This window comes from Euprymna scolopes, chromosome 30 (genome assembly GCF_053919585.1).
Source record: "Euprymna scolopes isolate OS-2025 chromosome 30, ASM5391958v1, whole genome shotgun sequence".
Classification (NCBI taxonomy): Eukaryota; Metazoa; Mollusca; class Cephalopoda; order Sepiida; family Sepiolidae; genus Euprymna; species Euprymna scolopes.
In genome coordinates, this window is record NC_136511.1 from 18641494 (window position 1) to 18663993 (window position 22500).

The following is a 22500-nucleotide window of genomic DNA, read 5'->3' on the forward strand; positions in this document are numbered from 1 at the left end:
AAATAATAAAAAAGCCTAAATAATAAAAAAGCCTAAATAATAAATAAGTCTAAATAATAAAAAAGTCTAAACAATAAAAAAGCCTAAATAATAAATAAGCCTAAAAAATAAAAAAAGCCTAAATAATAAATAAGCCTAAATAATAAATAAGCCTAAATAATAAATAAGCCTACATAATAAATAAGCCTAAATAATAAAAAAGCCTAAATAATAAATAAGCCTAAATAAAAAAAAGCCTAAATAATAAAAAAGCCTAAATAATAAATAAGCCTAAATAATAAATAAGCCTAAATAATAAAAAAGCCTAAATAATAAATAAGCCTAAATAATAAATAAGCCTAAATAATAAATAAGCCTAAATAATAAATAAGCCTAAATAATAAAAAAGCCTAAATAATAAATAAGCCTAAATAATAAATAAGCCTAAATAATAAAAAAGCCTAAATAATAAAAAGCCTAAATAATAAATAAGCCTAAATAATAAATAAGCGTAAATAATAACTAAGCCTAAATAATAAAAAAGCCTAAATAATAAATAAGCCTAAATAATAAATAAGCCTAAATAATAAATAAGCCTAAATAATAAAAAAGCCTAAATAATAAAAAAGCCTAAATAATAAAAGAGCCTAAATAATAAAATAGCCTAAATAATAAATAAGCCTAAATAATAAATAAGCCTAAATAATAAATAAGCCTAAATAATAAATAAGCCTAAATAATAAAAAAGCCTAAATAATAAATAAGCCTAAATAATAAAAAAGCCTAAATAATAAATAAGCCTAAATAATAAATAAGCCTAAAAATAAATAAGCCTAAATAATAAATAAGCCAAAATATAAATAAGCCTAAATAATAAATAAGCCTAAATAATAAAAAAGCCTAAATAATAAATAAGCCTAAATAATAAAAAAGCCTAAATAATAAATAAGCCTAAATAATAAATAAGCCTAAATAATAAATAAGCCTAAATAATAGAAAAGCCTAAATAATAAATAAGCCTAAATAATAAATAAGCCTAAATAATAAAAAAGCCTAAATAATAAATAAGCGTAAATAATAAATAAGCCTAAATAATAAAAAAGCCTAAATAAAAAATAAGCCTAAATAATAAAAAAGCCTGAATAATAAAAAAAGCCTAAATAATAAATAAGCCTAAATAATAAATAAGCCTAAATAATAAATAAGCCTAAATAATAAATAAGCCTAAATAATAAAAAAAGCCTAAATAATAAAGAAGCCCAAATAATCAATCAGCCTAAATAATAAAAAAGCCTAAATAATAAAAAAGCCTAAATAATAAATAAGCCTAAAAAATAAATAAGCCTAAATAATAAATAAGCCTAAATAATAAAAAAGCCTAAATAATAAATAAGCCTAAATAATAAATAAGCCTAAATAATAAATAAGCCTAAATAATAAATAAGCCTAAATAATAAATAAGCCTAAATATTAAATAAGCCTAAATAATAAAAAAGCCTAAATAATAAAAAAGCCTAAATAATAAATAAGCCTAAATAATAAAAAAGCCTTAATAATAAATAAGCCTAAATAATAAATAAGCCTAAATAATAAATAAGCCTAAATAATAAATAAGCCTAAATAGTAAATACGCCTAAATAATAAATAAGCGTAAATAATAAAAAAGCCTAAATAATAAAAAAGCCTAAATAATAAATAAGCCTAAATAATAAATAAGCCTAAATAATAAAAAAGCCTAATTAATAAATAAGCCTAAATAATAAATAAGCCTAAATAATAAATAAGCCTAAATAATAAAAAAAGCCTAAATAATAAATAAGCCTAAATAATAAATAAGCCTAAATAATAAATAAGCTTAAATAATAAAAAAGCCTAAATAATAAAAAAGCCGAAATAATAAAAAAGCCTAAATAATAAAAAAGCCTAAATAATAAAGAAGCCTAAATAATAAATAAGCCTAAATAATAAATAAGCCTAAATAATAAAAAGCCTAAATAATAAAAAAGCCTAAATAATAAAAAAGCCTAAATAATAAATAAGCCTAAATAATAAATAAGCCTAAATAATAAAAAAGCCTAAATAATAAAAAAGCCTAAATAATAAATAAGCCTAAATAATAAAAAAGCCTAAATAATAAATAAGCCTAAATAATAAAAAAGCCTAAATAATAAATAAGCCTAAATAATAAATAAGCCTAAATAATAAATAAGCCTAAATAATAAAAAGCATAAATAATAAAAAAGCCTAAATAATAAATAAGCCTAAATAATAAAAAATAAATAAGCCTAAATAATAAATAAGCCTAAATAATAAAAAAGCCTAAATAATAAAAAAAGCCTAAATTATAAATAAGCCTAAATAATAAAAAAGCCTAAATAATAAAAAAGCCTAAATAATAAATAAGCCTAAATAATAAAAAAGCCTAAATAATAAATAAGCCTAAATAATAAAAAAGCCTAAATAATAAAAAAAAGCCTAAATAATAAAAAAGCCTAAATAATAAATAAGCCTAAATAATAAATAAGCCTAAATAATAAAAAAGCCTAAATAATAAAAAAGCCTAAATAATAAATAAGCCTAAATAATAAATAAGCCTAAATAATAAAAAAGCCTAAATAATAAATAAGCCTAAATAATAAATAAGCCTAAATAATAAAAAAAGCCTAAATAATAAAAAAGCCTAAATAATAAAAAAGCCTAAATAATAAATAAGCCTAAATAATAAATAAGCCTAAATAATAAATAAGCCTAAATAATAAAAAAAGCCTAAATAATAAAAAAAAGCCTAAATAATAAAAAAGCCTAAATAATAAAAGAGCCTTAATAATAAATAAGCCTAAATAATAAATAAGCCTAAATAATAAATTAGCCTAAATAATAAATAAGCCTAAATAATAAAAAAAGCCTAAATAATAAAAAAAAGCCTAAATAATAAATAAGCCTAAATAATCACCTAAACTCCAATCGAGTTTTACAGGAGAGTTATTACTTTTGGAGTAGTGAGTTTTGACAGCAGAGTGTTCTGTTACATACGAAGGGCTGTCCCCTTTTCATGTAAGTAAGAAGGCCGACTAAATGAGTGAAAATGATATTAGGAAAAGGCTAGAATCGAACCCTGTACGCAAGTGTTAAAAGATAATGGATAAATTGAAATCCTAGGAATGCAGTCGATTGTTAATTCTTTTAGAAATAACTAAATATTATTTATGTCAGAGATAGAGCGATTGTCCATTTCTTTCTTTTAGAAATAACTGGATATTAAATATGTCAGTTAAAAGAATGGACAATAACAAAGTTTTGGAGTAGTGAGTTTTGACAGCAGAGTGTTCTGTTACATAAGAAGGGCTGTCCCCTTTTACTGTCAGTAAGAAGGCCGACCAGATAAGTTAAAATGATATTAGGAAAAGGCTAGAATCGAACCCTGTACGCAAGTGTTAAAAGATAATGGATAAATTGAAATCCTAGGAATGCAGTCGATTGTTAATTCTTTTAGAAATAACTAAATATTATTTATGTCAGAGATAGAGCGATTGTCCATTTTTTTTTTATAGAAATAACTGGATATTAAATATGTCAGTTAAAAGAATAGACAATAACAAAGTTGAAAATGTAATATAAAAAATAGGTTAAATGATAAAATTTACGGATTCCTTTTGTTTATCAGAAGTGTTAGATGCATGAATTGAAACGTGATGAAGTCACATTGGGACCACACATCTGACGTCACAAACAAAGGAGATTCTCAACATCTTGGAAAGCATGAAATGAAAGAAAAAGTTAAGGTTCCCTTTAAAGAAGCGAGTCAGGCGAATATTCGTAATGCATATATACCTTATTCTTTTTTTACTTTCCTACTGACCAAATTGAACACTATATTCAATGCCGTCTATATAAGGTGCCCTTTTTCAGAGTCCATGTTGGGAAAAGGTTTCAACATCGAGACAATTTACTGCCGGTACTTTTTTTGTGTTAAACTCTTTCTATTCTATTTATTTATTTTATTATATCTTGTTTAATATAAGTTTATTTATATTAGTACCTAAAATACAAATTTATCTAGAATATAGAAGAAAAAATATATAATTGAAGAATACAAAATAAAATAAATCTATCTGTAAACCGTGCGAGGCGAGTAGGTGACCATGAGTCACTCCAGTTCTCTGCCATTTCCTTGTTTCTCTCTCTCTTTCTCTCTCTTTATCTCCCTCTCTCTCTCTTTATCTCTCTCTTTTTCTCTCTCTCTTTATCTTTCTCTTTCTCTCTCTCTCTCTCTCTTTCTCTCTTTCTTTGTGTCTCTCTCTTTCTCTCTCTCTTTCTCTCTCTCTCTCTTTCTCTCTCACTTTATCTTTCTCTTTCTCTCTCTCTTTCTCTCTGTCTCTCTCTTTATATCTCTCTTTATCTCTATCTTTCTCTCTCTCTTTCTCTCTCTCTTTCTCTCTCTCTTTCTCTCTCTCTTTATCTCTCTCTCTTTCTCTCTCTCTTTCTCTCTCTCTTTATCTCTCTCTCTCCATCACTCTCTCTCTCTTTATCTCTCTCTCTCCACCACTCTCTCTTTTTCTCTCTCTCTTTCTCTCTGTCTCTTTATCTCTCTCTCTCTCCATCACTCTCTCTTTCTCTCTCTCTCTTTCTCTCTCTCTCTCCATCACTCTCTCTCTATCTCTATCTCTGTCTCTGTTCGAGCGTGGACACAGACACCCCAAAGCATGTGTCTATACAAATGGAAACCTTCAAAAATGTATTGAAGACAGCGAGTCAGGCGAATATTCGTAATGCATATATACCTTATTCTTTTTTTACTTTCCTACTGACCAAATTGAACACTATATTCAATGCCGTCTATATAAGGTGCCCTTTTTCAGAGTCCATGTTGGGAAAAGGTTTCAACATCGAGACAATTTTCTACCGGTATTTTTTTTTTTGTGCTAAACTCTTTCTATCATATTTATTTATTTTATTATATCTTGTTTATGTCATTTGAACCTTTTTTTTTTAAAAATAGAGAGTAGACAATGCATTGTGGATGCGTTATCGATAGCTCTTACTTCTTGTTTGTCCCTCAGTCCTCATTTTTTTCAATGAGTGATTTTTCTGACAAATGGAGAACGAGTTTGGGTTTACGAGTTTAAATTACGTAATCGAAGCCAATTCAAGGTTAGTTCTGTCCAGCAACAAACAAAGAAGAAATGCTAACTTCTAATAAGGTTAAAATGTTATTATTATTATTGTTAAGTTTTGAGACATTGTGTTGAACAAAGATGGCGGCGTAGTTCATATCAGTAACCAAGATGGCGACCAAGAATCAAATGCGGTCCGTGGCGTAGTTAACCTCTTAAGTTCTGAGATATTATGTTGAACAAAGATGGCGGCGTAGTTCAGTTTAGTTGTTTAGCACAGCCGTTGGTTATAAAAATGATTGACGAATCCATTCGTCTCATACCCCCCATTAGAAGTCAAAAGCTTTTTACAATTATTATTATTATTATTATTATTATTATTATTATTATTATTATTATTATTATTATTATTGATGCATAATCCCTTGTGTATAACATTACAGATCCACGCATTAATATGGGAGGGCAGACTATTTTCAAATATCGTCCTAAATTGGAAATGGAGCAACAAATTTACATTAATAATTGATATTAATAAGTCCCTCTTACCTATTTTTTTTTCATCGAGAGTAGATAATGCACTGTGAATGTGTTATCGGCAGCTCCAGTAACTCTATCTTCTTCTTACTTGTCCCTCAGTCCTCATTTCCAATTATAACCTTAACGCCCTCTCTTGTTCGAGGGCAGGCCGCATCCGTCACTAACCTTGTTCACGGGAGCATACTTGTGATGTAATTCTGGCCGTGTTCGTCGTTCCCAGTTCACAGGACCATAGATGCAACCCAGCAGGGCTACATTCTTACTTGTCTAGTGGTGGACCCCTCAAGCGTGACCAGACTCTCACTGGCCACTGGAAAATATCTCTCTGCTGCTCAGGGCACGCGAAATGTGCATGACCCCAAGTCCGTGTGGCAACATCGTGCATTTCGGCCGTCACTCTGGCTTCGTGCTGGATCCAGTCTAACTCTTTCATCATCTGGCGTCAGGGCATATCTGAAATAAACTGCATCTTCAGTTAGGCCGGCAATCGAGAAACAAAGAAAAACTCTGGTTCATTTTCGTAAAAACCAAACAAAATAATTATTCATAAATCATTTTACACTTGTTTAAAGTCGAGTTCTTTGATCCGAGCTTCGTGATGCAGGTTGTTTAACTTAAGTTCAACTAGTTAATTTCCCAGCTAAGAACAAGAGCTTTTCAACTTAGCTCTTATGAGGGTTTCGCCTCCACCCCCACCAGGCGGGGCAGGGGCGACGTGCACGTCCCAATGCCAGCAAAAAGACTCTAATTCTAAAAACCCAATCGTTTGTATAAAACTGGCCTCTTCCCCTCCTCTGTCATTTGAAGACTACTTTTCTTTTTTTTTCCTCTAAACCTCTTCTTTCTTTTTCACATTATCTTATTCTTTTTCTTCTCTCGTAAACTCCTTTCTCTATCCCCTTATTTTATATTCTTTTCATTTTCTCTTTTCTTGTGAACCTCTTGTTTCTCTTTCGTGACCATATCTCTCCCTAGCTTCAATTTATTTATTTATCTGTCGAACTAACTTATCACTGGTTTGGTGGCCTGGTAGTTAAATACAACAGGTGGACCCAAATGACAACCTCTCTCAGACACCAAAGCAGACATTTTGAACCCAAGTCATTGTTTCCATAATATTTGAATTGTTTTTCAAAACAACCAGAAAACGATCCTGTATTGTTTTTCTGCCAAACTCAAGAATGTCATTATCATATTTATTTATTTCTTTTTTTTCCATTTTCATAAGTAAGTACTAAATGGAAATTAAAACCCTTAAAGAAAAATTATTATCTATTATTTTATTTTCTTGATAAAGTCCTAGGGACAATTTTCTTTTTTTCTTAATCAAATATCACACCCCCTTCTCCTACCTTCTCCTCCTCTATCTGTAAAGCAAGACCATCTGGTATCGCCTGGGATCTTGCTAAACAATGAGTGATTTTTCTGACAAAGGGTGAAGAAAAAGCTGCTTTCCAGGTCGGCAGTACTTCGTGAACAGTAGCCTGAGATGTTGGAAATTTTCTGTTTCTATGTCTATCCTTGTGGCCATGTAAGGGTGCTGGAGGTAAACGTTTCATCTGGGCTGACGTTACCCGCCTAATAGTCAGGGACCCACACCTTGGATTAACCACTAAGGAGGCTGTCCTATCAGCAGGTGCAAAGTACTGGGGCTGCTGTATTGCCATTTGGTGAATGTATTCTGGACCATGCAGTAGTTTCTGGTGGGGGCCTCTCGATGCCATACTAGTGGGTAATTGTTACGGCTTTACCTTATCATGTGCTAAAAAAAAATTCCTGTCATTTTTTCTCTTACTATCCCCCTCTGTCCTGCTCTAACCAAGTCTATCGACCAGTTACACAAACCCCAAAACCTCAACATGAAATATCTACAGAAAAAAATAAAACGCGAATATACCTAGAACCCCATCCTCCAATATAGACCCCTACTACTATGTCTCCTTCTCCAACATCAGGGGTCTACGTTCCAACCTTCCAGAGGTTCAAATCCAATTACAGGAGACGAAACTGGACCTAAGCGAAACTGTCATAGGGTCGATCACTTCCCTAGATGAGTTCATAATTAAAGGATACTCTAACTTAACATCTAAATCCGACCCCCAAGATAGCCAAGGGCATGGAATATATGGCTACATTAAAGATTGCTTTTCGTGTGATAGGAATATCTTTAGTGAAAACCCTAATTTACCTTATATGTGCTTCTAGATTGCACTTGTTTATATTTATATTTGCCATCTATCGGCCCCACAACAGCGGAGTTACTATCTTTAAGAGTATATCTGAGAAAATTGACCACATCCTGTCTGCTCATCTTTCGGCTAACATTCCAAACGAACAAGACAGATGATGAGGGGAGGTTCTTTCATGATTTCCCCATTGGCTATGACCTCACCCAGATTATTCACCAACCCACCTGTGTGCCCGATACTTCCAGTGAGTAGGCAAGCCTCCTAGACCTTTTCTCACAAGTCTCCAGACATACCTCTCCACCGTACTGTATATCGATACTCTACGACTAACTGGGATAGCTTCAGTACATTTTTATCTGATCTACTTCTGCATTCCATGTTTAAAAAGGATGTGTCCTCTATAGTATCAGACCTGGCCGAATGGTTAATTGTAGGCATAGACCGATTCAGACTATCCAAAATATTCCAACAAAAACCTAACAGCCAGCCATGGTTCTCCTCATAATTTGCTGCTGCAATCGCACACAGCAATCACTTTTTCCATAGCTACCAACGTAATAGATGCACTGAAACTAAAGCTGTTTTCAGGACTGCCAGCAACCACTGTAAAATAGTAATAAAATGCAAGAGAGCTAGATGCTCAGTCCGTTAAATCCAAAGTAGCTGAGCAGCGGCTTGATTCCCACCAGTTTTGGCAAATAGCAAACATGATCCTGAATAGAAGCGTACGTTCTATCCCAACCATCATTAATGGACCTGAGGTAATCTCGTCAGCATCAGACGAGGCCAAACTCTTTGCCAATAACTTTGCAGCTAATTCTACCCTATGCGATGATGGCCATTAACTCCCTGTATTTACTCCTATAAAAGACAACGTGCTATGCAACATACAAATATCTGTGCGTGATGTCGCCAAGCTAATCAAGAACCTTGATTCCAGTAAAGCAACTGGCCCTGACGGCATTCCAATTATAGTGTTGAAAAAGCTTCAACCTGAACTTGCCCCCATACTTACAGAACTGTTTAAGCGTTGCCTTAAGGAGAATTGCTTCCCAACACCCTGGAAAACCTCATCAGTATGCCCTGTATTTAAGAATTCAGGTGATAAGTCATCTCCCTCTCAGTACAGACGAATAAGTCTTCTGTGTGTCATGAGTAAGCTGCTGGAATCCATATTAAATAAAGAACTAGTCAACCACCTCAGCAGAAATAACCTTCTTAGTGACATCCAATATGGTTTCCGTTCTGCAAGCTCTACAGCAGATGTGTTTACAGTTATATCTCATAGGATTAGTGAGTCTCTCGACAAAGGCTTCCTTTCTAGGGCAATTGCTCTTAACATATCAAAGGCCTTCGATAAGGTATGGCATACTTCACCAGATTTCCAGCTACGATGTAACTGGAAAGTTTTTCTCAATCATTTCTCTCTGATAGGCCCATAAGAGTTGATGGGCAGAAATCAGAGGCCCCCTGTATTAATGGTGGAGTCCGTCAGGGGTCCATCCTTGTCCCAACTCTCTTCCTGATCCACATTAATGATCTCCCAAAACACATGCTTAAATCATTCATTGACATCTACGCTGATGATACGACTATCTATGGCAACACATCAGTTCTCTCTGATTCTTTCTCTAACCCAAGCGCATGGTATAGTGGGGGAAGAGGGGACTGGTTACTTTTAATGCATCTAAAACCAAGCTTCTATCTTTACATCATCAATGCTCTGATCCCCATCTGGCATCAATTAAATAGATAGCTCTCGTCTAGGGGAGGCTCTATGTTTTGATAAGCTTCTGGGATTGACCTTTACTCCTGACCTGAAATGGAACATGTACAAGATCGCTGGAATATGGTAGGATCCTTCCACCGCTCCAGAAGATATCTCACTACTGATGAAATTCTCTACTTATATAAAAGCCAAGTACGTCCAAGAATGGAGTGCTGCTGCCACATCTAGGCAGGAGCTGCTAAAGACAGCCTATCCTGTTTTGACAGAGTACAAAATAGACTTCGTGGCTTAGTGGGGGATGGCTTGTCTCTTTCCTACAACCTCTCTTCCACAGAAGAGACCTCGCGAGCCTGTCTTTGTTTTATGGTTATTTCCATGGCAGGTGCTCGTCTGAACTCCAATCTCTGGTCCCCCTCGCCAATTTTTTACGAAAAACACCCGTCTAGCTGAATCAACTGTCAAAAACTTCCCCCACTCTTTATCTATGCCTAAATCAAAATGTAGATTCCATGAACAAAGCTTCTTTCTTAGAGATGCACGTCTGTGGAACTCTGTTCCGTCTGCCTGCTTACCACCTGACTACAACCTGGATGTCTTCAAGTCCAACGTAAACAAATTTCTGATGAACCGCCCCCCTTAAGTAGACACTTTATTAAATCTCCACACTAACGTACTGTACTTATAATAACCCTTATCCCTGAGTGGCTTCCGGGCCTTGATAAGTGGTGACCATCTTGTAAAAAAAAATAGAAAAAGAAAAGCCAATTTACATAGCTTTCGTCGTGCTTCCCTCCGTCGCTACTTCTTATCGTTAATTCCTTCTCCTCTTTAACAACCTTTCCAATATCGATGCATGGGATGTGACACCGTGACAATTTCTTTTTATTCCACTTTTTTTTTCGTTCTCCAAACACGTGCACGTCGGATTCAATTGAATCGTGTCACCAGTTCGTCTCTTCTTGGGATACAATTTTGATAATCTTCTAAACTCGGTTACCAAAACTGATTCTTCTAATTATCTGCGATGGATCATATGATTTGGATATCTGTCGCTTACTTCCGACTCTGACTAACCTCGATTCGTCGTTTTACTATATAATAAACTAGCATGGGTGCCCGGAATTGCCAGGGTGTTTAGAGGTGTGTGTTGAGAAAAAACAAAAAACAAAACAACAACAACAACAACAAAAAACAAAAAAACAAAACAAAAACAAATGGTAGTAGGCAAGGTTGAATCCATACCGCGAAGAAAGAAAAGAACGCGAAAAAAAAGTGACGTGTTTGCTGTTGCATCAATCGCCAACCAGAAGTGACGTAGGTTTAAATTAAGGGTGTTCAATCGAAAAGAGGGGATGACTTTCGAAAATATCGGCGAAAAAAGCGTCCCCTACCTGTAGAAAAGTGCCCAGTTAAGGGTGTCTTTGGCCAATATTTTGATATTTGTCGTCTGAAGGGTCGAGCTTGAAAATGATAAACATCTCATGAAAATTCGTCGCCTCAGTCGAAAGTTTTAGGCAGACATAGATAGATAGATAGACAGACACATACATACATACATACATACATACATACATACATACATACATACATACATACATGCATTTAAACAGACGGGTGAGATTTATATTATAGATGTTTCATTTGTTCCTAAAACTTTGTCCTCTTCCGATAATAGTGTTAAATTTCACTTTGATGATGATGATGATGATGAGGATGATGATGAGGATGATGATGATTAATTTAAAAAATTACAATTTTGTCATTTCTTTTACTTAAGCACTAGTCAGTGAAAATAGGTTATAAAAATATGTTTTATTTCTGTAAGTTTTTAATGTGTTGCTACATTACTTAATGTGTTATTGTGTCCCGTTTAACTCTTCTCACTATTTCTTTTTATGTGGCTTGGATGACATTCCAATCGGCATTGTTTCGCAAGAATGTGGTCACTCGCTTTGACGTCATCTCCCGGGATCTCCTAGACTTTTGACCGACTATTTTGTCTGCCGTCCTTGAACATACGAAGATTCCGCACGTGACCCATGGTCACGTTTTCTGGCCAAATTTATTGTTTAACCGGGGGTCTGTTATGCAACAATAACCAATTGTTTCATCTTTGACAGTTTTGATCAATCGAGGTGTTTGTTATTGTTATAATTAATCTATTTTTTTTCAAAAGTGTATATTCTAAAATTCTTTAAGTTTGGCTGTGTCATTTAGCTACTCAATTTACTCCATTCTCGCTACCGTAGAGTCTTTATCTGTTACAGGTGTATCTGGTCGAACTCGGGAATTTTTCTCTGAAATTCGGAAATCTAACCGGAATTTCCAATGGAACCCGTTATTTAAATGACGGAGCAGTATACTACCCTCGCCAATTAAATAAATTTTTGTGACCAGATTCCTGAGTTTGACAGAAAGATTCCCGAGTTCGATTTCTTTCTTTATTTTTGGATTTAAGATGTATCCATTCTTACTTTCTGTTCCCCCTTTCTTCCTTCCCTTCGTTGTCTTTCTTTCATTCGACATTGTATTTATTTACCCCCTTTCTTTACGTGGGTAGACACAAGGTCAAGTATGGGTTTGATGAAAGTGTTTCTGTGGAACGACCGGGATTCCAACTTGAAATGCCCCAGTTTTCAGTTGGAATCGTTAACAATATCATTATTCTATATCATTTCCTTCTTCCTTTCTTTCCACCTTTTCTTTCTTTCTCTTTTTATTTATAATATATTACATATATATTACTTTCGTTTTTTTTTGAATATGTAAGCCTTCCATTTTCTTATATACATTTCATATTTATTCTTTTTTTTATTTCGTTTAAAATTAAATATGACACCTTTGAAATTGTTTTCTTTTTTTAAATTGGATATTCTCCTTCTTTTCTCTTGCTTTCTTTTTCTATTTAGATTGAATATTTATATAATATGTATATAATAGGTATCTAACTCCCGACGCAATCCTATGCCTTTATAAGAGCCAGATAGTCCTTAGATGGGGAACTGTTGCCATATCTGGCATATAATGACAAATTTCAAAACCACCATCGGCACCTAGTAGATGATACCCTTTTTTCTCCATTGCAACCTCTTTCCTACAATGTATGTATGTATGTATGTATGTATGTATGTATGAACTCTTTTTCTGGGTCAACGGCCAACTAGCACCGTGTATATTTGTGTGTGTGTATATGTGTATTGGGGTGGAGAGGGCTCCCGTAAGCCGTGGTGAAGGCAACATTTCTAGGAGAAGCAAATCTCTGATTTAAAAAACCATAAAGCGGAAGACCATTACTCGCATTAAGCTGGTCTGCAGTTTAATTTGTTGCTGGCTATCTTGCTCTTGCTTGTTGCTGGATCTCAACATTTTGAACCGAGAGAGAGACTTAGCTGTCGTACAAAGCTAAGACTCTGTAACATCATATTTGTATAGATACTCCCTCAGGCATTTGGGCTCATGGATTTTAAATGTCTGAGGGAGTGGCACTCGTCTGACAAGACGTTGCAATCATCATATATGTATGTATGTATGTATGTATGTATGTATGTATGTATCTACCTAAGACTTTCGACGGAGGTGACGGATTTTCACGAGATCGGTATCGATTTTAAGCTCGACTCCTCGGACGAAACATTGGCCAAAGACATTAATTCCTTCACCCTCAACTGGGCACTTTTCTACAGGGAGGGGTAGCTTTTTTTCGCCGATATTTTCGAAAGTCATCCCCTCTTTTCGATTGAATAGCCTTAATTTAAACCTACGTCACTTCCGGTTTGGCGATGGTTCGCAACAGCAAACACGTCACGTCTTTTTTTCACGTTCTTTTCCTTTTTCGCGGTACGGATTCGAGCCTGCCTGCCTACTACCACTCTTTTTCTTCTTGCTCAACACACACCTCTAAACACCCGGGCCACGCCGGGCAAGTGACGTCGCGAGCTTGTATCTGCTCTATAGCTATTTTATGGCAAGTGCTCATCTGAGCTTCAATCTGTGCCCCCCCTGTCACTTTCACAGGAAAAAACACTCGACTAGCTACAACCACCATCAATAGTTTTCCCAACTCCCTATATGTGCCTAATTCTAAACGACAATTCCATGTATAAAGTTTCTTTCCTAGAACTGCCCGGCTGTGAGACTCTGTTTCGCTGATCTGTTTTCCAGCTGACTACAATATGGTCAAGTCCAATGTAAACAAGTTTTAAATAATCCATTTTCATCATTAAGTATTAATACGCTGTTTTCTCAATGACTACCGTACACTCATTAACTCTTTATCCTCGAGTGATTTTTGGCCTTAATAAGTGGTGACTCCTATGTAAAAAAAAAGGTTTTATTACTTTCTTTTTTCTTTCGTTTTAAATTGAATATCATTTTTACTTTCTTTTCACCTTTTGTTTTTACATTTGTATATTCAGTTTTTCTTTCTTTCTTTTTTAAATTGAACAAATATCCTTCGTTTCCATTTGGATTGAATGTTTTCTAACTTTCCTTTTTTTTGTTTTAGAGTGAATATGTGTCCTTTCCTTCTTGTTAGCAATGTTCTTTTTTTTTCTCTACCCTGCAACTTCTCTCCCACAGAAGAGACGTTGCGAGCCTATCCTTGTTTTATCGTTATTTCCATGGCAGGTGCTCGTCTGAACTCCAATCTCTGGCCCCCCCCCTCGCCAATCTTTCACGAAAAACACCCGTCTAGCTGAATCCACTGTGAAAAATTTTCCCCACTCTTTATCTGTGCCTAAATCAAAACGTAGATTCCATGAACAAAGCTTCTTTCTTAGAACTGCACGCCTGTCGAACTCTGTTCCGTCTGCCTGCTTCCCACCTGACTACAACCTGGATATCTTCAAGTCCAACGTTAACAAATTCCTAATGATCCGCACCCTTAAGTAAACACTTCATTAAATCTCCACACTAACGTACTGCACTTGCAATAACCCTTATCCCTGAGTGGCTTCCGGGCCTTGATAAGTGGTGACCACCTGTAAAAAAAAAGAATGTCTTACTTTTTTCTTTCTTTTTGTTCTTTCGTTATGAATTAAATAGACTCATTCTTTCTTTCTTTCTCCTTTTTCTTTTCTTTCTTTTCTATTTAGATGAAATGTTTTCTAATTTTCCTTTTCTTTCTTTAATTTTCCTTTTTAGATTTAAACATTTTTTCTTTTTTCTTTTTCCTTTCTATTTAGATGAAATGTTTTCTAACATTTTTTATTTTTCTTTCTGTCTTTTTTCTTTCTTTTCTTTCCTTCCTTTATATTCGGTTTGAATGTTTTCTTTCTTTTTTCTTCCCTTTTATTATGAATATGTATCCTTTCTTTCTTTTTAACTGTTTTCCTTTTTAATGTCTGTTTTTCATTTTGCTTTCTTTTTAGATTGAATATGTATGTTTCTTTCTTTTTTCCTTTCTTTCTTTAATTTCTACATTGCATATTATTTCTATTGTCTTTCTCTCTTCCTTTATAAATTGTATAGTCTCCTTCTTACTTTCTTTTCATCTTTCTTTTCTTTCTTTTTTCCAATTTTTCTTTTTTCTTTTCTACATTTTATACATCTCCTTCTTATTTTCTTTTCATCTTTCTTTTCTTTCTTTTTTCTTTTTTTCTTTTTTCTTTTTTCTTTTTTACATTGTATTACTTTCTTTTCATCTTTCTTTTTTCAATTTTTCTTTTTTCTTTTTCTTTTTTCTTTTTTCTTTTTTACATTGTATTGCTTTCTTTTCATCTTTCTTTTCTTTCTTTTTTTCAATTTTTCTTTTTTCAATTTTTCTTTTTTCTTTTCTACATTGTATACATCTCCTTCTTATTTTCTTTTCATCTTTCTTTTCTTTCTTTTTCCAATTTTTCTTTTTTATATTGTATGTATCTCCTTCTTATTTTCTTTCATCTTTCTTTTCTTTCTTTTTTCAATTTTTTTTTCGTTTTTTCTTTTCTTTCTTTTTTACATTGTATACATCTCCTTCTTATGTTCTTTTCATCTTTCTTTTCTTTCTTTTTCCAATTTTTCTTTTTTCTTTTCTACATTTTATACATCTCCTTCTTATTTTCTTTTCATCTTTCTTTTCTTTCTTTTTCCAATTTTTCTTTTTTCTTTTTCTTTTTTCTTTTTTATATTGTATGTATCTCCTTCTTATTTTCTTTCATCTTTCTTTTCTTTCTTTTTTCAATCTTTCTTTTTTCTTTTTCTTTTTTCTTTTCTACATTGTATACATCTCCTTCTTATTTTCTTTTCATCTTTCTTTTCTTTCTTTTTCCAATATTTCTTTTTTCTTTTTTTCTTTTTCTTTTTTACATTGTATTACTTTCTTTTCATCTTTCTTTTTTCAATTTTTCTTTTTTCTTTTTTTCTTTTTTCTTTTTTACATTGTATTGTTTTCTTTTCATCTTTCTTTTCTTTCTACATTACATATTTATTCTTTCATTCTTTCTTCTTTAAACCTTTGTTTTCGATCCCCCTTCACAGACACCACCCTAATTAAACATCATCTTTCTCTTTTTTTGCATAATTTCCAATAGAACATTCCAGATTCCTGTTTCCTTTATTTTTTAAAATCATTTCCCCAATATATAGACATCATTGTCATTAAAGGCTCGATGTCACAAAACCCATATTAACTGCACGTAATGGCCACGGAACGCAGCTCAGAAAACGACCATCTAATAAGTTCCCATTCATATTTCCACATTATCCTCGAATCCTTTATCCATATTATATTATATCTTCGAACCCTTCATCCGTTTTTTATTTTATTTATCCTTTTTTTCTTTTATTCGTTTTCTCTTTTTTTTTTCGTTAAAACAAAAGATGATGACGTCAGCCCACAAGAATCTGGCATGTTTATGGCGTATTCAAAAACGCAGAACAAAACCCGAAACGAAACGAAGAAACAAAATAAAAAAAAAAAGTTAAAACGAAGCGAAAGAAAAAAAAATGGGAAAATTAAAAAATGAAAATGGAAGAGAAGGCAGAAAATTAAACCGAAACGAAGCAAAAAGAGAAGAAAAGTTAAAACTAAAATAAAAAGAAAAAAAAAAAATGAAAATGGGAGAAAAACAACAACAACAACAACAACAAAAAGATAAATGATTTTTTCTTCTTCAAAAATGAAATTCATTCAGTTTTGATGGATGTCGGTTGAGCTTTCGCCGAGCATTCATTGCCAGGCAAAATAATTGCCCTGTCTTTACGACGAGGCGAAACAAAAAGGCCGCCATATTCAATTTTCCACCGGAAGTGGTTCCGGACTGTAAGTAAAATGAACGTCACTCGAATAATGAAGGAGGCCAACAAAATCAAACGATAAAGTTTTGATCATAGTGAATTGAAATAAAATACAAAAAGCAAGCAAACAAACAAACAAACAAACAAAAACAGAAAAAACAAAACAAAAAAAATTAAGCTTCAATCTTTACAGTAGAGGAGGGGTAAAATCATTTCGAAGCTTAAATAAATTGACACGGTCGTTGATTAGAAAGAAGACGGGCATTTTATTTTTGTTTTGTTTCTTTTATGAAAAAAATATGGTGGTGCTTGTGTAGATGAGTGAGCTATTAAACATAACGCATCTTAGGTGAAAACATTATTACGTACTTACGTGTCATGTCGAAATTATTATAAATTCCAAAAATTAAAGATATATTTATAACAAAACAAAGCATACGCAAATACGTTCTGATATAATCTGATTAAAAATGGCAAACCCTTACTTCAAGTCAGTTTAAGTCAAGGGTTACCTCCCTTGCTTGCCATACTGAATGAGTTGCACAACTCTTTCATATTAAAAAAGAAAACGATAAAACGCGATGATTCCATAAATTGTATTTTTACTTGTAATTGTTTTTTCAACTGGATCATTTTTCGTAATTTTTGGAATTTATACTAATTTCGACATGACAGGTAAGTACGTAATAATATTTTCACCTAAATACGTTAATTTAAAACATTAGCAATTGACACAAGCAATAAAATGGTTACTTACATTGAAGACGTACTTGTCAATCCTACTCAGTAATTCCTAACTTTTTTTTGGCCATGTCTCACTGTAACAGAGTGCGTCTGAACGCGGTGGGGGAGGGGATTTCAACAGGAGCTATGGGCTGGCTGGCTTGCGAGGATATTAGCAGTAGTAGCCGGAAGAAAAATATATGCTAATTAGAAAGTGTGCGCGAGTTTGAAAAAGAAGAAAAAGGAAAGTAAAAGACACCACGCGGTGGAAAAAGAAAGAATGCGGTTGAAAAAGATGGATGTATAAGAAATGCCTGTCTACGGCCGGCGTTTAGTGGAGCAGATGCGAGAGACTTTTAAGCTGGTGTCAGGACGGGGAGAAAGAAAAAAACGGTAATGAACGACTTGTCTTAAAGAAAGAAAAGCCGAGTCGGATTTATTTATTTACTAGCCTGGGTACCCGACGTTACCCGGATGTTTGGAGGCGTGTGTTGAGGAAAAAGAAAAAAAAAGAAAAAAAATTGTTGTAGGCAGGCAGGCAGGCAGGCTCGAACCCGTATTGCGAAGGAAAGAAAACTACGTGAAAAAAAACAAAACAACAACAAAAAACTTTGCTGTTGCGACCATCGCCAAACCGGAAAAGATGTAGGTTTAAATTAAGGCTAGTCAATCGAAAAGAGACGATGACTTTTGAAAATACTAACGAAAAAAGCGATCCTTCCATGTAGAAAAGTGTCCAGTTGAGGATGAAGGAATGGATGTTTTTAGCCAATGTTTCGATATTTGTCTTCCGAAGGGCCGAGCTTCAAAACGATACCGATCTCGCCAAAATCCGTTACCTCTGCCGAAAGTTTTAGGCAGACTGACAAACAAACGGACATACATACATTTAAACAGACAGGTGAGATTTATATTATAGATGTTTGTTTGTTCCTTTACGACGGTGCCGAACAGCGTGGAGGTCTGAGAGAGGTTTGAACTGTAATGAACACGGTTTAAGCGTAACGGTCACGTTACATCACGAAATCATCTCTAAAATCCCCCCTTCCCATTGGTGTGATATCAATTTTTACTTAAATTTCTTTTATTCAATCCATTTAACCCCAAAAATGCACTGAGATAGAATGTGAAGCAAGAGCCAGATTTATAGGAGGGCATCATAAGGAAGAGTTGGTCCACAAGATATTTGTTCACAGTACATTTAAATTTCTGTATGTGGGTACATTAAAGCAATAGTGATTTTGCTGCTTGTCGAGTTTGCCGGTGATTTTTTTTTTTCACAAGAAAGTTGTATGCTCAGTCCGTCAAGTCTAACATAGCTGAGCAGCGGCTTGGTTTCCACCAGTTTTGGCAAATAGCAAACAGAATCCTGAACAGAAGCGTGTGCTCTATCCCAACTATCATCAATTGACCTGAGGTAATCTCGTCAGCATCAGACAAAGCCAACCTCCAATATTTCCTCCTGTATCAGAAAACACGCTATGTGATATACAAATATATGCACGTGATGTTGCCAAGCTAATCAAAAACCTTGATTCCAGTAAAGCAACCGGCCCTGACGGTATTCCAATTATAGTACTCAAAAGACTTCAACCAGAACTAGTGCCCATACTTACAAAACTGTTTAAACGTTTTCTTAAGAAGAATTGCTTCCTATCACCCTATAAAATCTCATCAGTTTACCCTGTATTTAAGAATTCAGATGATTGCTCATCTCCCTCTAAGTACAGGCCAATAAGTCTCCTGTGCGTCATGAGTAAGTTGCTGGAATCTGTGTTAAATACAGAAGTAATCAACCATCTCAGCAAAAATAACCTTCTTAGTGACACGCAATATGGTTTCCGTTCCGCTAGATCTACAGCAGATGTGCTTACAGTTATATCTTATAGGATTAGCTAATCTCTCAACGGAGGCAACCTTTCTAGGGCAATTGCTCTTGACACATCAAAAGCCTTTGATAGGGTATGGCATAAAGGTTTACTTTAAAATATTTCCAGCTATGGTATAGCTGGAAATGTCTTCTCAATTACCAAATCATTTCTCTCTGATAGGTTCATAAGAGTAGTAGCTGATGAGAAAAAATCAGAAGCTCACAGTATTAATGCTGGAGTCCCTTAGGGGTCCATCATGGGTCCAACTCTTTTCCTGATCTACATTAATGATCTTTCAAATCACATCCTTACATCATTCGTAGACATTTATGCTGACGACACTACCATATATGGTAGCACATCTAAGGCCGTAAACGACCAAGTTCTTTCCGATTCTCTCTCCTCTGATCTTGAGCATGTGGTACAATGGGGAAAGAAGTTATTGGTTACTTTTATTGCATCTAAAACCAAGTTTCTATCTTTACATCATCAACGCTCTGATCCCCACCTGACATCAATTGAAATGAATGGCTCTTGTCTTGGGGAGGCCTCATGTTTTGACAAGCTTCTGAGCTTGACCTTTACTCTTGATCTGAAATGGAACACGTACATTAAATCTGTTGCCAAAGACGCTGGAAAAATGGTAGGATCCTTCTATCGATCCAGTAGATATCTCATTGATGCAATTCTCTATCTATATAAGAGCCACGTTCGTCCAAGGATGGAGTAGTGTTGCTACATATGGGCAGGAGCTGCTAGAAAGAACTTATCCTGCCTTGATAGAGTTCAAAATAGAAGCCTCGTAGGAGATGTCCTTTTTCCTTCCCTGCAACCTCTTTCTCACAGAAGAGATGTTGCAAGTTTTTCTTTGCTTTATCGTTATTTTCATGGCAAGTGCTCGACTGAGCTTCAATCTATGGTCCCCCCTCGCCAAACTTTCACGAGAAACACTCGTCTAGCTGAAACCACTATCAATAATTTCCCTCACCTTCTATCTGTGCCTAAAGCTAAACGGAGATTCCATGAACAAAGATTCTTTCTTAGAAGTGCACGCCTGTGGAACTGTCTTCCGTTTTCCAACTGACTACAATATGGTTGTCTTCAAGTCCAATGTAAACAAGTTCTTGATAAGCCCTTAAGTTAACAAATTTACCGAATTTCCATTACTGACGATTACTATATTGTCCAATTGACTAGTGTACACTCTTTAACCCTTATCCCCTGGAGAATAGTAGACGTTGCGGGACCTATTAGGTTATCCTCGAGTTGCCTCTTGGCCTTGATAAGTGGTGATGCCTATGTAAAACAACCCTCTTTTTTTAAGCTTGTGGTTGATACACCAGCCGGAATATTACCTATTACCTATTAGGTTAGAAACTCTTTTTTTAAAAGCTAATGGTTGATACACCAGCCGAAATGTGTCAACAATATTCCATGCATCGGCGAATGATGGATTTGTAGAGAAATAGGATACTGGCAAGTATAGGAAGTTTTCCGGCGCGTTTTCTTTGCAGCAGATGCTGCAGTATCTTTTACATATTAAAGGGTACTATATTTATATGCATATATAAATGCCAGAAGTGTATATTTTAAATTCCAAGATGTTTTTCATCTTATCGTTTATTTCTTTCAGCATGTTAACATATTTAAATATTTGACAGCACCTATTTCGTAGCATAGAAACAATCAGATAATTAGTATGCTAATTTTTGAATATTTTCTGCCCTGAACCGTTAGAAGAATAAGGTCTCATTAGCTTTAAAAGAAAAGACATAAAGAATAATTTGGCCATGATTACATAAATCCGGAAAATATCTAAATAAAAAAAGTGCTGTTACTTAGTGGAAGTTTTTTTCAATGCACACACACACACACACACACACACACACACACACACACACACACACACACACATATATATATATTTAAAAATCAGTAATTGTAGTGGAATCGGGAATTTAAAACAAAATCGGTAATTGTAGTGGAATCGGGAATTTAAAACAGAATCGGTAATTGTAGTGGAATCGGGAATTTAAAAGAGAATCGGTAATTGTAGTGGAATCGGGAATTTAAAAGAGAATCGGTAATTGTAGTGGAATCGGGAATTTAAAACAAAATCGGTAATTGTAGTGGAATCGGGAATTTAAAACAGATCGGTAATTGTAGTGAAATCGGGAATTTAAAACAGATCGGTAATTGTAGTGGAATCGGGAATTTAAAACAGAATCGGTAATTGTAGTGGAATCGGGAATTTAAAACAGAATCGGTAATTGTAGTGGAATCGGGAATTTAAAAGAGAATCGGTAATTGTAGTGGAATCGGGAATTTAAAAGAGAATCGGTAATTGTAGTGGAATCGGGAATTTAAAACAGATCGGTAATTGTAGTGGAATCGGGAATTTAAAACAGAATCGGTAATTGTAGTGGAATCGGGAATTTAAAAGAGAATCGGTAATTGTAGTGGAATCGGGAATTTAAAACAGAATCGGTAATTGTAGTGGAATCGGGAATTTAAAAGAGAATCGGTAATTGTAGTGGAATCGGGAATTTAAAACAAAATCGGTAATTGTAGTGGAATCGGGAATTTAAAACAAAATCGGTAATTGTAGTGGAATCGGGAATTTAAAACAGATCGGTAATTGTAGTGGAATCGGGAATTTAAAACAGAATCGGTAATTGTAGTGGAATCGGGAATTTAAAACAGAATCGGTAATTGTAGTGGAATCGGGAATTTAAAAGAGAATCGGTAATTGTAGTGGAATCGGGAATTTAAAACAGATCGGTAATTGTAGTGGAATCGGGAATTTAAAACAGATCGGTAATTGTAGTGGAATCGGGAATTTAAAACAGAATCGGTAATTGTAGTGGAATCGGGAATTTAAAACAGAATCGGTAATTGTAGTGGAATCGGGAATTTAAAACAGATCGGTAATTGTAGTGGAATCGGGAATTTAAAACAGAATCGGTAATTGTAGTGGAATCGGGAATTTAAAACAGAATCGGTAATTGTAGTGGAATCGGGAATTTAAAAGAGAATCGGTAATTGTAGTGGAATCGGGAATTTAAAACAAAATCGGTAATTGTAGTGGAATCGGGAATTTAAAACAAAATCGGTAATTGTAGTGGAATCGGGAATTTAAA

At 34.2% G+C, this 22500-nt stretch overlaps 1 protein-coding gene across 2 annotated transcripts in view; it reads left to right on the forward strand.

Moving 5' to 3' along the window:
* The window catches only part of LOC145254688 (uncharacterized), a 211898-nt gene that overhangs the window by 170011 nt on the left and 19387 nt on the right, over positions 1–22500 (forward strand). Inside the window, exon 22 of one of the 2 annotated variants that reach the window (XM_080113347.1) lies at positions 16350–16579. The exons of the other annotated variant lie outside the window; for it this stretch is intronic. Within the exon in view, the coding sequence (XP_079969473.1) occupies positions 16350–16495 (146 nt within the window). The 3' untranslated portion in view covers positions 16496–16579. Of the gene's footprint in view, positions 1–16349; positions 16580–22500 lie in introns of those variants that run through there. 2 annotated transcript variants of the gene reach the window in all.